Source organism: Medicago sativa, chromosome 7 (genome assembly GCF_051527215.1).
Source record: "Medicago sativa cultivar Bolivia chromosome 7, Bolivia_mono, whole genome shotgun sequence".
NCBI lineage: Eukaryota > Viridiplantae > Streptophyta > Magnoliopsida > Fabales > Fabaceae > Medicago > Medicago sativa.
The window spans coordinates 92866183-92881515 of NC_140755.1; the positions used below are offsets into that span (position 1 = coordinate 92866183).

Genomic DNA, 15333 nt, shown 5'->3' on the forward strand with positions numbered 1-15333 from the left:
TTCTTTTTGGGGTATTCTCAGCTTCTCGTTCCACAGCCAAAAATTGCATTTGGACGCGATTTTTTTAGGTTCAGCATATTTGAAACTCCACACCAAACTCACACTAAGCCCATGCCAAATCTCACAAAACTCTGCATCAACCTACGCATTCATCTCGTTGAGAACATACTCAACCATACAATTGACCTTCACCCACCTATAAAGAGGAACCAACTGGATTTGAATTGCACTGGAAGCATTGACCCCTAGGATGATGCCAAGACCAAGCAAAATTTTAGGAAAAACGTTTTCACCTCCCAACATGTGTTTGGATGTACACAGGAAAACAACTAATTTTGACCTGTTTTAAAGTGTTTTTTAATAAGCAAAGTACAAAGGGTACTTAATCCTATAATACAATTACAAAAAAGAATCTTTAAAGCAAATTAATGGATTGATCAACTTACTAGTAGCCTTACAAGCAACTCATGTTTCTACTTTTCAAATAGCTAGATCACTCCCTTAATATGAATTTGATTTGTAGTCACAGAAATCTGCAACAACACCTTCGAGCAAAATCTAATTTTTATAATTCCATATACTAAAACAAAAACCAGCAAGTTCAAACTACTCCCTTTCCATGCTGTCATTTTGCTATTGTGATGAAAACAAATATTGCACCAACTCCTCACATTTGTTCTCATACGCTTTGAAGACAAGTGAGAGGGCTATTCCACCAAATATTGCTTACACAGATGTCAAAAACTCTGCTCCATAATACTTTCCACTCCCATTTGTCGTTTGCCCAACTCACCCAATTAATCTTCTTATTTTCACCCCCTCCTACCCACAATATTCTTTTTAAATTTGAGAAATGTCATTAAAGATCTTCTTTGGAGCCTTGTAATAAGAGAAGAAAAATAGTAGTAAAGTACTCAATACTGAATTCATTAACACTTACTCCTATAGATAAATGTCTTCCATTCCACCAAGAAAGTCTCTTTCTTAACTAGTTTACTACCGACTTCCAAGTTGAATATCCACGTTGCAATGCAGGAAGTTAGATGCCACCAATAAGACAAAAGATTTATCCAAATTTAAACCACATAATTTGGTTTTTAAAAAGTTCACTTTTAATCCGGAAACCATTTCAAAACTCCTCAAAATGGTTTTTCGTGCCCGTTTGGTTCAGCTTTGAATATAATTGATTCTAAGAGAATTGATTCTGATAGAATTGATTCTGACAGAATTGATTCTGAGAGAATTGATTTATGTTTGGATACAATTATGTAGAATTGATTAAACAAAATGATTTATGTTTGGATGCAATTATGTAGAATTGCTTTTGAATGTATAATTACTAAAATAGACATAGCTAAAGGAGAATTGATAAAGAATGAGAATTGATAAAGGGCAATAAAGTAAAATAACATGTTGTAATAATAAAATATACAAACCTATACACGTTGTTCAAGGAGAATTGATTCTAGAAAAGCTAGAAGCTAGGATTTGTAGCTTCATGGAGAATTGCTTTTGGAGGATAAAAGCAATTCTGAAAAGCTGAACCAAACACGTTGTTTTTGGCTAGAATTGCTTTTGGCACTGTAGAGAATTGATTTTGGGCTAGAATTGCTTCTCAGAAGCCAAACCAAACAGGTCCTTCGTGTAACTCCGAACCATTTGTGCTGTTTAAAAACAAATTGTGACATTTAAAAAAAAAAATTTGTGCCAAAACTGTTCACAAGTACACGACATAAGATATTTTTTAGTAAGGAACAACTCTAGTCTAAAATTCCCATCAATGTTTTGGGTTCAGCGATGGAAAATCGTCACATTGCTATTTTTTCAAAAGCTGTCAAACTAGAATATTACCACATTCTCATTCCACTCAACCTAAAAAAATGTCATAGCAAGCAAGTACATGTGTTTAAAACAATTAAATCAATAAATCAACCCATAGTTTTTTCATGTGACAAAATATGTTATCATCATTCTTTTTCATCTACTTCTATTGTTGATATCCTTTGCAAGAGTCAACCTGCATCTTGACTCTTTATCCAGGGTATGCTAAGGGTGGCCATTAGCAGAAGCCAAAAAGAAGAGAAACGGCACTTTATCCACATTGACATTGTTATTAATAGGAGCACGATACCAAATTGCTTGTTGAGATACCATTCCTTAAGCCAAAAGTTAATTAAAGTTTTTTTTTTGGTTACAAAAAGTTAATTAAAGTTTGATATTAATATTATCCAAAAAGATAACAAAAGCAAACGAAAACAATATAGCACATGACATGCAATCGCCAATGACCACGTCATCTTAACACATTGATAAACGTTTATATTAAAGTGAAAATTAAGTGTTGAATGAATGTTAGAAGAGTAATGTTGTCTATATATCATCGTTGAATTGGATATCCACAACTTAAAAATAACCCTAACTATTAAATATTTTACCCATAATCATATTAAATATTAAACAAGTATAATTCGAACCATCAAGATGAAGGAGAATTAAGAGTAACAACCATGAGGCGAGTAGGGGCATAGTACATGAATTCGCTTAAACATTGTTAGCACACGATGAACAAAATTATTTATCTATTCATTCAATTTTGCGCTTGAAATTTTCCTTTGAGGCCTTTTCAGAAACGTGTTGCTGACAATTCCATATACTTTTAGTAAATTAAGGTATCTTATACTGTTATACACGCATGAGCAGAAACTAATCTCTCAAGGAAATTGATATTCCATTTAACGGTTCGATATCTTTTGATAAATATTTTTTCATACACCGGTCAATGATTAAACATTAAACTAAATGATCAAGGGGCCAAGTTTATGCTATTTATGCTATAGTATGTTGATTATAAGTTCATAGATACTATTCATAGATACATGATTTCAAAAAAAAAAAAAATCCATAGATATATAACGCTTTCTTGGTGATGTGTGATGAGTTAAGATCATCTCCATTTATTATCCTTTCCATTTCTACCATTTGGAGAGATAAAGGCACACAAAAAATTAAAAAGTAATTAAGAATGGTGGGACCCACTTAATGGTAGGATCCACTACCTATTTTATGTCTCTGTCTCTTTCAAATTGCATCTTCCATTTATTTTTATAAATGGAGAGGATCTTTACCCGTGTGTGATATATACGTGTTTGGTTTAGTTTTTCGGTGTTATATGTATGTTTTTTTTTTTTTGATATATGTTATACATATGTTTAGCATGCCGTTTTGCTGTGAATTTGTAAAGTCAAAAATCTCAACTTTTAGTATACGTGCGGCTAGGCATGACAACGGGGCGGGGTGGGGACGAGTTTTACATTCCCCCGTCCCCATACCCGATTTGCAACCCCTAAAGAAATGTTGTAATGCATTATCCAGAAATATGCTCACTTTAACATTTGTTAGACCGATTGATTTAATTGCTCCTTTAAATATCAATGGTAGTTATTATAACACGACAATTATCAAACAAAATAACATGACATATCAACATAAAGTAATTTTCTGCATTTGGGACGGGTTTGAGTATGGATTCGGGGTGGGTACCTATATACCCGTTACTCGTCCCATACCCGTGTTTTTAAATCGGGGAAAACCTAAGCCCATACCCAAACCCAGTCAAAACGGGGAAAACCGTCAAATTGGATTTAGTTCGGGTGGGTAACCACGGATATAAATTTTGTTGCCATGCCTACGTGCGGCTGCGTCATTCCTACCGTGGAAACAAATAGTCCAATAGTTTATTTCTTTGTAAACTTTACATAGCACACATAAGGCAGGAAACCTTATGTAATTAATTATATGCAATACTACATCAACATTTTTGTTGATAGCAATATTACATCTACAGTAATCTTTTTCTTCTCATTATGTTATTGCCACAAAGTTTTTACCGTCTTTTAACAATGATCATTATAATTGAGGAATTTGTGAGGCACACAACGTTGGGTTCTCATCTTTTAACCAAATTTTAGGTTTCAACCCTGAATTAAAAATGTTTGGACATGCACACATATAAAAAAATTGAAATAGAAAATAATATGATTAAATTATTTCTCTTGTAATTTATTTTATTTGCATGTGCGTTTAAATATTTTTTATTTTGGGTTGTTCCCATGTAAAACTTGCTCTAGATTATGAGAAAGATTTTATATCTATCTAATATTACACAGATGTTAGACGACGTAATTGAGAAGTGTAATATTGATGTAAGATTACAATTGTGTAATTTGATTACTCGTCGCACATATATAGTAGTACATATTGTTGGTAAAACAATCTTGGTTAGAATTTACTTATTTTTCGATTGAACTCTAGATTTTTAGGGTCCATTTCTCCTGAGAACCGAAGGGTTAACAAAAAAAAAATTGTTGGATCATGAAGGAAGCACAAAGATCATCAAATTACACTAAAAACAACTACACAAGTGAGTTGCACACTACATCTTTACCTCTAACCTATAAAACGATTGAATGTTTATCCAATACTATTATAAAATTATAAGTGGCCGGTGATATACACATAATAGACTTGTTTAAATACCAAAAGTGGTGTATGCTTGCCCACTATATATAACTCACACTTCCTCCAACAGATATAACATGTGGATAAATATGAAATAAAGAATCAAGTTCTATGTATAACTAGTAGAATTTAGTAGATAGTAGGGCTCTATGATTCTAATATGTTGTAGACATCACTTACCTCTGGTGCCAAAGTTTTATACGTGGACATGTACGCGTACTTACCTGTTTATTCTTTTTCCTTTGCATTGTAATGTAGGGAAAGCACTTGATGGCTACAAGGAAGAAGAAATGAAATCACAAGTTTAATTTGGTTCATTCATTTTTAGTGCCAAAGAAAATGAAAGGCAAGTAGCAAAAGGACCTCAAAAAAATATACAGAAAATTTTATTGTCTTCTTGTTTAGCTTAAAATAGAAAAATGATGCCCTACAAATTTATTCAAGATAGGAATAACCTCCATTTTTGGAAAAACTATCACAGTCCCTTAGATTTTGAGATTTTCAGCAGAATCTAAAGGCACACTTGCACAATGCAAGTTGATGCTTACGTACTTCTTCCAATTAGGCACTTCATTTTCCTTTGAATCATATGTCTCAGCTCACTTATTTATCCACATGCTATAGTCAATATATAATAATTAATTGTATATACAACACCTCATCATTTAGCTATATATATTCATGTTCAGTTTTCTATTCCTACTCATTAGTGATCTCATCAGAATCTGGAGAAAGAGTTAACTATACATCCAGGTTAGTATTAATACTACATTATCTTGAATCTACATATATATTTAAAAAATCGAAATTATTTATGTAACAAAAAAAACATATAGTTTTGTTGTCTTGAGAAAAAAACTAACTCATTTTGATATTTTATATTTTGTGCAAGAAGTGTAAGGAGTAGTGAAAAAGTTGTACAATATCTTAAAAACAAAAAACTGAATGGCATCACCTCAAAACTTTGTATCCAAGCTAACAGCACTGGTTGTGGATGACAATATAATCAACCGAAAGATTCATCAAAAGATGTTGAATAAATTTGGAGTCAAAAGTCAAGGTGTGGAGAATGGAAAAGAAGCAGTGGACATTCATTGGCGTGGGCAAAAATTTGACCTAATTCTCATGGACATGGATATGCCTATCATGAATGGCATTGAGGTATACCTGTACTTAATTAATTATAGAGTAGTGATATATGTACAACCATTTGGGACAATTTGATGACAACTTTCATTTTCTCTCTTTTCATTGGTCGAAAACAATAGAGAGAGAAAAAGAAAGAGAAAGAATAAGAATATAATGTGAGTATGAGAGATAAAGTTGTCAAAAAGTTGTAATAAAGTGGTTGTACAAATATCATTTCTCTTAATTATATTACGCCCCAAGTTTATATATTTTTATATGATTATGGTCTATATAATTTGGCTAGAATTTGAAATCAATATTTTCTACATTTAGTGTACTATTATTGTTCATGGAAGAAAATGAAAATACTTATGGCCCAACATTGGTGAAGGTACTTTTGTCATAAAAGATAAGAAATAAATATTTATTTTTTGAAGGAATAAGAAATAAATATTTATTTATAGGTAAATATAAATATTTATATAGTTTGTTAGAGGAAGGAGAAATTATTGGTAACAAATATCGAATGTTGGACCTCATTCTTAAATTCCTTTAGTGTTCAGGGTTGATCCAACGACCCTGCAAGTAAAGACACAACTTTGGACGTTAAATTTTTCATGCCTCAAAAGTAAAATATTTTTTTTAATAGTATTAATTTTAGGCCTCGTATTATAAAGTTCACTCATTTGATTTTGTTACTATGGTCAATTTAGTAAAAAATTAATTAATTACATATATAATTTAATTTTTATTTAAATATTGTAAAAAAATAATTAGTCTTAAAATCCCTCCAATTTTATAGTTAATTTTAGTGGCTTTTATTTGAAAGTTTACTTTAAGTCTCTCTAGATGTTTAGGAAGAGTGTCTTAATCCATACAACTAAGCTACATCTTCAAGGGAGGAGGAAAATATGTTCACTCATTGGTTAGATCAAGTATACCACTTGTACTAATTCCTTCTTTCTCAATAAAACTATCTTTGCTATTAAAAAAAAACTCTTGTGTTTTATACTTTTTTTTTTTGCTTCTATAAAGATCATTTTTACTTTATCGATGATCTTATTTTCCTTTTTTATTTATATTTATATTTTTTGTGTGTTATGTGTTTATATAGGCAACAAAGGAACTTCGTGCAATGGGTATTTGTAGCACAATTGTTGGTGTGTCATCACGCTCTATGGAAGATGAAATACTAAAATTCATGGAAGCTGGATTGGATGAATATCAAGAGAAACCCTTGAACAATGCAATACTTAGTTCCATTCTTGGCAAGATCAATCCAACTGTGTGATGGATGCAAGGAATTGAATAACATAACATGCAGTATTTATATTTGTTTCCAAATTCCGTGTATTTTTTATTTTTCATTTGCACCTATGTAGTTCTACCTTTTTATTATATTTTAAAATAAATAGTTCTACTCTTACTATGGTCAAATCTATAATTCTAGTACAGCTTTATGAGATCTTAAATATTTTTGCACATTACGTGTTATCATTTTCCAGAATTCCCACCCAAGACTCTTGAACAATTTTTTTTGGAGGGGAAGGGACAAGGGTCTGAAGTAAAGTTTGAGAGAAGTTCTAAGACAGACACAAACACAAATCCAAATCATTTAGGCACACATACAACGATACACGTTAACCTGAGAAAGTTTATCAATTCACAAACATAAATAAATAGTGTTTGGGCACACATACATCAGAAGATTTTTTTCTAATAATAAAAAAGAAATTGATAATAAAATGATTTAGTCTTTTGAAAAAAAGGTTTTTGATGTGTGTGTGACCAAATACTATTCATTTGTATTTGTGTCCATACAAGAATATCTCCATTAACCAATGTTTTCAATAATAATAATAATAAATTGATTTTTTTTTTTCTTTCTCTTTTTACATATTTCTATTTGTATGTGTGCCTAAACCAATAATATTTGTGGTTGTGACCACACAGCTCAAAGTTTGATAATTATTTTTTACTTTAACATAAAAGCTTTAAGTCAGATCTTTTTGCTAAAGAGAGATACCTATTTAAGCATTTTGATTTTTCTATTTTGTCAAAGCTGCAATTTTGGCTCTCACTTTAGAAACCTTTATCAACGATTTTGATCATCCAATTTGATAACGTGGCAATATATTTGGTGAAAGTTTTTAAAATTAAGGTGTTAAATTGAGTTGTGACCATACATAAACAAAAGAAGATCGATTTCTTTTTTTGAAGGACAAAAGAAGATCAATTGAAATGATATAAAATGCTCAGAATGAACAATTTATTATCACGTCATCAAATTGAAAGGTCAAAATTATAGATTAATCATTTTTTTAAGTAAGAGACTAAAATTACACAATTAAAAATAGCATAACCAAAATTGCAGTTTTAACAAAATAAAGAGAGAGAAATGCAGTTAACTCAAAATAATAATAATAATAATAATAATAACAATAATAATATGCAATTTATTTTTTAGAAAACTAAAGCAAAGGTTTCGATGCGATGGCATAGAGGTTGGGTGGGCTCTGCCAACATGTTACACAGAATAAGGTAAAACACTTGTTCCATCCATCAATATTGAAATCTTAGAGGAACTAATGATTAAACAATGACTTATTCTTCTTTTTAAATGATATCGAATCAAATGAAAAATGATATTTTGACACCCACTTTTTGACAACTTTTGGACAACTTTCTCTTTCATACCCACATGATGTTGTTATCCTCTCTCTTCCTTTTTTCTCTCTCCATTGTTTTTGACCAATAAAAAGTGAGAAAAACAAGGTTGTCAACAAAGTTGTCATCAAATGGATGTCAAAATATCATTACTCAATCAAATATATGATGATTCGTATAAAATTTGGTTGGTCGCTAAGATGTAGGTGACAAAATTTACATGTCCCTTGAAACATATCTTAAAGTTTGGAAAAGTCATAAAAGTGTTTTACATATACTCATTACAGTATATTGCCAAACCAAAACCATCAAAGAATAATTTTTTACAGCTTCAAAGAATAATTTGACAAAACCATCTACATTATTTACCATTTTATGTATTGTTTGCCACAAACGAGTCACTTCCCAAACTTGTCTTGTCTTGCGTATCCAAAGATTAAATGTCACTCATTTTCAAAATTTGTTTCACAATGGGGACAATTATCCTGACATGGAACCCCTTTGTTTTGCAACCGATCCCAGGTAGGAAGACATGTTCAATGTTCATACAGTCTCAGTCACCATGAATTTTTGTTCATTATCGATGAGGAAATTCATCGGATACTGGTAGGCGGACTTCACCGTGAGTATAATGCCTTTATTATTGAACATCCACAAAAGCTGACGTTTCTTTTAGAACCTTCTCTTTATGAACAAAAATTACTCAACCTGCTCATTGATTCATCCAACATCGATAGTTTCAAAGAGTCCTACGTTAAACAGAAATAAAGGATGAAGGGTAAAAAAAAAAAATCAATCTAATTCATGTTAAAATTCAGCATACTAGTGCTTTGTTAGATAATATAAGGGATTTAAGCATTCCTTAAAATAAAAATAAAAAAGGATTTAAGCACATTTCAATTGTTTTCCAAAATATGGGTTTTGTATATTTGAAGACCAACAAATGGGTTTTGTATATTTGAAGACCAACAAATCTTGTAAATCATTTTTGTTTGTGTTTCATATTTATTGAGAAGAAGGATAGGAATTAAAGAAATATAGACAATAAAAGGGGTTTGATCAAGAGAGGAGGGTAGTGTAACTGCCTTTGACGACCCTGTTTTGTTTTTTAATTTATTTAATTTTTAAGATAAGTTAATGAATTTTTATGTTTGACTACTCTATGATTCAAAAACTCACTAAAAACTTCACTTTCAACTTTAGTTTTACCGTTTTTAAAGTATAAAAATTTGATGGAGGGACCAAAATTGTGTGATTTTAAAATGTGTAGATCAATTTCATGAATGAGTGAAAATAAGAGGACCAAAAATGTAATTAAGTTAAGTTTTAACTATTTTTGCATTGTAATAGATCTCAGATAACTCAATCGGTCTTATCAACGAACAACTAATTATAATTTGCCTATCTATCTCAAGTGTCTTGAATCCTCTATTCAATATTATAAAGAGTTACGAGGATTACACATTAATTTCACATAACTTGCAATATTTTCATACTATGAAACTCTATGACCTTGACATGTATCATATCAATTGTAATCTCGACTAAATCAATTACCATAATCACAACATTCGTTATATAAAACAAATAGTAAGAATCATTCATTTGTAAAAATGAAGTTTAATTTATCATGTGACGTTTTAATTGCATCCAATACCAACGAAATAATAAATATTTTATCGCCATTTCTTCCCTCTCTCTATATACTCTGTGTAATTAAAACGGACTTTGTACCCCGAAAAATAAAAAACGGACTCTATTTTTTCTAAAACATTACCGTGAAATTTGATATCAACGAAAATACAAAAGAGACAAACAAACAAAACTAATCTCACAATAAACTAACTTCATTGCATCTGCAAGAAGAGTTGAAGAAAGGTGAGTAGGACAAGATTGAAGAATGACAATAGCTTGATTAGAAGAAGCACCATGGTTAGCAAGTCAATCTGCATAAACATTTTATTCACGGGAAAGTGTGAATGAAACTATGATTTCAATTATAAGATAAGTTCCTCTTGATATGGAAAATCAATAACGCATATGGGTGAGTCAAAGGGTGATTATCCTCCTAGAAAAACATTCGCTTGAAATGATTCTTGAGAATATAAAATGGAAAGGTTAAAATAAAATTATGTCTGTGTTGCTGAGAGTGGCGTGAAGTGACTTGAAGCTGCACGGAGACCATGGCTCTGTTTGGTAAAAATAGCGGATAGCTGATAAGCTAGCTGATAGCTTTTAGCTTATAAGCTAGCTGATAGCTTTTAGCTGATAAGCTAGCTGATGACTGATGACTGATAAGCTAGTTGAAGTGTTTGGTAAAATTAACGGTTTAAGTAGCTGATAAATGTAAAATGACATAAAAGGGTATTATTAATTCAAAATATAAAGTTTATATAACTTGATATTTAAATATTCATGAATTCTTAATTCAATTTTGTTTTTTAAAAAGTAAATAGACATTTTTACAAAAGACTTAAAACAATTTTATATGGTTTAGAACCTAATAATTGACGGTTACAATGAATTTTTTTTTTGAGAGGACCTTCTTGAAATTTATTTTACTGAATTATTAAATACATTATCAATCAATAAGGGATAAATAGACATTTTTACAAAAGACTTAAAACAATTTTATATAGTTTAGAACAAGGGAAAAAAACAAGTGAGGTATATTATCATTTAAAAAAAAAATAACACACAGGGGAGGCATATATATATACACACACACACGTCCATCATTATATTAGAGTTGTTGAACTGCAATATTAATGTGCTAAACAAAAGCATTGTACGCCGTCCAGTAGCATTTTTTTTAAAGTATAATATATTATAAAGGGTAAATATGGGTTTTAATTAAAATAATAAGGGTAAAAATGGAACAAAAGATGATAAGCTATAAGCTATAAGCTCAAACGCTACTTGGAATAGCGTCTGAAAAATAGCTTATAAGCTCGTGGAAATTCGTGAAATAAGCTATAAGCTCATTGTAAAAAAAGTTACCAAACAGAGCTTATTTTGTCAAACGGACTTATAAGCTATCCGCTATAAGCTATAAGCTCTTTTTATGGTCTTACCAAACAGAGCCCATTTCTTTTTCTTGCTCTCGTGCCGGATGTCATCTCGGCATATAGTGATTTAAAAATAGAAAGAATTGATATGTTTTATAAAGTTTTAATTAAATTTTTTTATCTAAAACCAATATATTGACTTTTTCTAGTCACACCCCAAAAAAATCTAGTTACACCCAAAATCTATAAAAATTAAGTCATAATACCGAGAAAGTCCTTGTTCATACAAAAATTTCAAAAGCAATTTTTCATCTCTTCTCCTCTCAAAATATTCATTAAAAGTGACCGATTTTGACAAACAGCTAAAGATTGGAGTATAGGGTCTTCTATCAATACTCGATTTCAATGACTTTTATTTATTTTTTTGTTCAGTTTTTTACGTTTTCAATCGTATGCAAACACAATTGATACATTGCTTTGCTGGGTTAAAATCCTCTCCATTTGTAATTTGTTCCATTTGTTGCAATTTGGAGAGAGATAGACAAAAAAAAATAAGTGGTGGGTCCTATCACTAAGTGGATCCCACCATCATTAATTTTTTTGTGTCTATCTCTCTCCAAATTGTAACAAATAGAACAAATTATAAATGGAGAGGATCTTTACCCTTGCTGGAAAATCATAATTTCCAGATAGTACGTGAATTCAATTCACGTAGGTGTCCATACGTGAATTGAATTTCTTTTGGAAAGCATGAGTCAATTGAATTGGCAACAAACTCTACTTCTTTTGTTATTGGTTCCAGCTATGTAATCTGAGAATAACACACCTTACATATTCAATTTTTTTAGGAACAACTTATATATTCAATTGGCCTTCTTCCTTTTGATGGGGGCGTGACAGGTGCATGGTGTGGGTATGACAAGAATCTATGCCAAAATTTTGTAGCTTACACGTACAGGCGAATTGAATAACAATTTATGTAAAAATTGAAGATGAGCGTAAACTGAAATAACGTATGTGTATTAAAAACCGAGTGATACATACGTGATCTTGGTTCACGTCGTCAATTTTCATATATATGTGAATTTAATCTACGTATACCTCTACCACTAATGACTAAGCAAAACGCACAAATAACCCATTAGGGGTCTTTTTGTCTAAAGTGGGTGTAACCAAAAGTTTATAGGGTGTAACTAAGATAAATCCAATATATTTACTTGGTTAAGAGGTTTTGCAAATATATTTATAAGTCAATATATCTAAAACTTCTTTTTCTTTTGGAGAAATGACTTTTCAATTAATCTTTTAAGACATTTGTTAACATCAAAAAGTTGCCCCGATTAGATTTTTTTTTTTTAAATACAACTAAAGATTTTGTCATTTTGATGTTTAAAAAAAAAAAAAACTCCTAAAAAAGGTAAAAATAAAAAATTCCGAATCCAATACTGATGCTTCACCATATGTCTTTTAACCTTCTTCATGGCCTTTTTGAAGCACGTGGGAGAAGTACATATTGCTCTTGTTGCCAGCCACTTATACATCTTTTCCCCTGTTGGTTGTTTGATGAAAAGTTATCTATCCAGGTCATGGTAACACTATTACTTCAAAATCATCTTGGATTTGTAGGAATGGATCATCTCATGTGTGGCTTACACATAAGAGAGTAATGTGCAATATCTCTCAACATTAGTTAGGGTACTTTAAAAAGAAAGAATATAATTTTTATAAATTCTCTTCATTAGAGATAATGATATTTAAGGTATATCAGTTATTAAATGTGGATATTTTTCTATGGCAAAATTCAAACATTGATTTGTTGAGGTAGTCTATCATTTTCTAATATACTCAACCACTATTGGTAACAGAATATAAAATTTATCTTCAATTAATTTGTACTCAACCACTTTTCACACTTTTTTGTAATCTGGTTTCGCGCCCGTACGCGAGTTTGCTAGATTGCGCCAGTGATTAGTGTATTTTTGTTAGGATATTTTAGAGTTGTTTCACTTGGACTGATTTATCACGATGTCTCCCCTATTGGTTTTTCCTGGGTCAGGTCAGATGTCCCCCCAGTCTTTATATCTTTTCCTTTGTTTTTATTATATTCTCTCTTTGGCTTAAAAAAAAATCTAGTAAGAAATAATTTCATCACTGACTTTATTTATTTTACTCTATTATTTTTACTATTTTTGTTTTTTAGTAAAACTTCCCCCATCCTTTTTATTTGTTGTAAAAGTCAATTTATTAATTAAAAAAAAAGAGTATATAATCAAGTGGATGGGCCAAAACAAATCCCCACTTAAACAGGAAAAGGAAAACAAAATACAAATACAAAATGCACGGTACAAAATACAAAAAATATCAAGTGGAGGGACCAAATCAAAAATTGAGAAAACCAGCTAAGTCTTGAACTACAAAGGGGCAGGCAAAGTCAGGCAAAGCTATTCACCATTGTCTGAAATCCAAATAAATTTCATGTCTAGCTAAAGAATTCGTTGCGAAATATCCTTCCCAGTAGATATGAGTATGAATGTTATATAATGTCCTGCTACATATTCTGAATTCTCTAAGGAACCTTCCCAAAGAACAGAAATTGCAATGCATTGCTCACTGCAAATGAAATCACGATAAAAGTATCAAAGGAATGCTTCGAGAGATTAGGAATGTTATTAGGTCTAACATTGATGGTGGAGAAAATACTTTTGCATATTAAGGCTATGCAAGTACCAATTAGAAATCTGAACCGTCTTTTTTTTGTTGGATTGTATAATCCAAACGGAGGTAAAAATGGAAATTTAGAGGGCGCGTGAGAAACGCAGAGAGTGGGAAAAGAAATTCTTTAAGAAGGAGGAGGAGGAGGAGGAGAAAGGTTCGAGAGAAAATATAACCAAAATCATTAGTATTTATAATTACCATTTGGTTTATATGATTTGTAAAGTTTGAGCCTTATTTTTGAAGTTTTGGAGAAATATTTTATGGATGATGTTGGTGTTCTTTATTTTATATGATTTGTATTGTATAATTTTAACTTTTAATTAATATTATTGATAACTCACAGAAGTTAATGAAAAAAGGACCAACATGTCAAGAACTTGTGAGTTTGATAAGCATCCTATGCTTGTGTAGTTGATGAATCATGTTTAATTGACAATAACCCACATCTGCTTGAAACAACAACACATTATTATTTGACTCATAAGAGTTGTGATGAATCCTCGACCTCTTTTCAAAATGTATGTGGAATTAACTTTTGGATTGGAGCAAAATTGGTAAAACCAAATCATATTCTACTTGCTCAAAGATAGAGAGCTTTTAAATCCCAAAATGGACAATATAAAAAATTGCACAACCAAGTTTTACAAATATGTGGAAAATACAACTCCACTACTTATAAGGGAAGATGAGAAACACCGAGTCCAACAATATAATGCATTGACAAAATATTTTCAAAACAAAACACATGTATCTTAATTGTTGTATTTCTTGAGCGAAGTCAAGTTCCTTAACAGGGGTAACAAGAGTCTAGACGTTTTGGAAAGAAGAGACGACATAACTATCAATTGATAACTGTCATTGTTGAGGAGGATCATGCCAGAGATCGTTCTAACACACTGGGTATCATACAAACCCTCTACGACATAACGAAAGAGGGATTGCGTTATAGTGACTCAGTTGAATACTTTCATGATCTCATAAGGAGGATGCATGATGATATGTTTCCGACCACCACGTATTTTAGAATGTATATAATAATGAATGATTGGATGTATGTGTGTCGAATAAATGATAGTATTTAAGAATGAAGATGTAAAACTTTAGGGTCACTTCTCACTAGTGTGGTGTTCTGCCCTTGTTCTCTATTACCAGAGCACAACGGCAATTAAATGTCGGTGGTGTCAACGACAGTTAACTATCGTTGGTTAAATGATTGTTAAAATTGCTAGGGGTGAACAACAGTTAACTGTCAGTGAGTATTTTAGTATTTTGGTGTTAGAAAGCAATTTTAGAAGGA

At 31.1% G+C, this 15333-nt stretch overlaps 1 protein-coding gene across 2 annotated transcripts; it reads left to right on the forward strand.

Moving 5' to 3' along the window:
• Positions 1-5128: 5128 nt before the first annotated feature.
• Positions 5129-7128, forward strand: RR24 (response regulator 24). Of its 2 annotated transcripts, none has more exons than XM_085727420.1 (3): positions 5129-5271; positions 5414-5679; positions 6761-7128. In XM_085727420.1, exons 2-3 carry the CDS (start codon positions 5464-5466, stop codon positions 6935-6937), a joined length of 393 nt encoding a protein of 130 aa, XP_085583546.1. In that variant the 5' UTR covers positions 5129-5271; positions 5414-5463; the 3' UTR covers positions 6938-7128. The 2 variants fall into 2 exon arrangements, with proteins under 2 accessions (XP_085583546.1, XP_085583547.1); XM_085727421.1 differs by having other exon boundaries at positions 5250-5271; positions 5411-5679.
• Positions 7129-15333: the final 8205 nt, after the last annotated feature.

Excerpts from the sequence above, each read along its gene's own strand:
- RR24 (XM_085727420.1), top strand. The coding sequence starts at position 5,464 with ATGGCATCACCTCAAAACTTTGTATCCAAGCTAACAGCACTGGTTGTG. Across the intron at positions 5,680-6,760 it reads CTATCATGAATGGCATTGAG|GCAACAAAGGAACTTCGTGC; the intron begins GTATACCTGTAC and ends GTGTTTATATAG.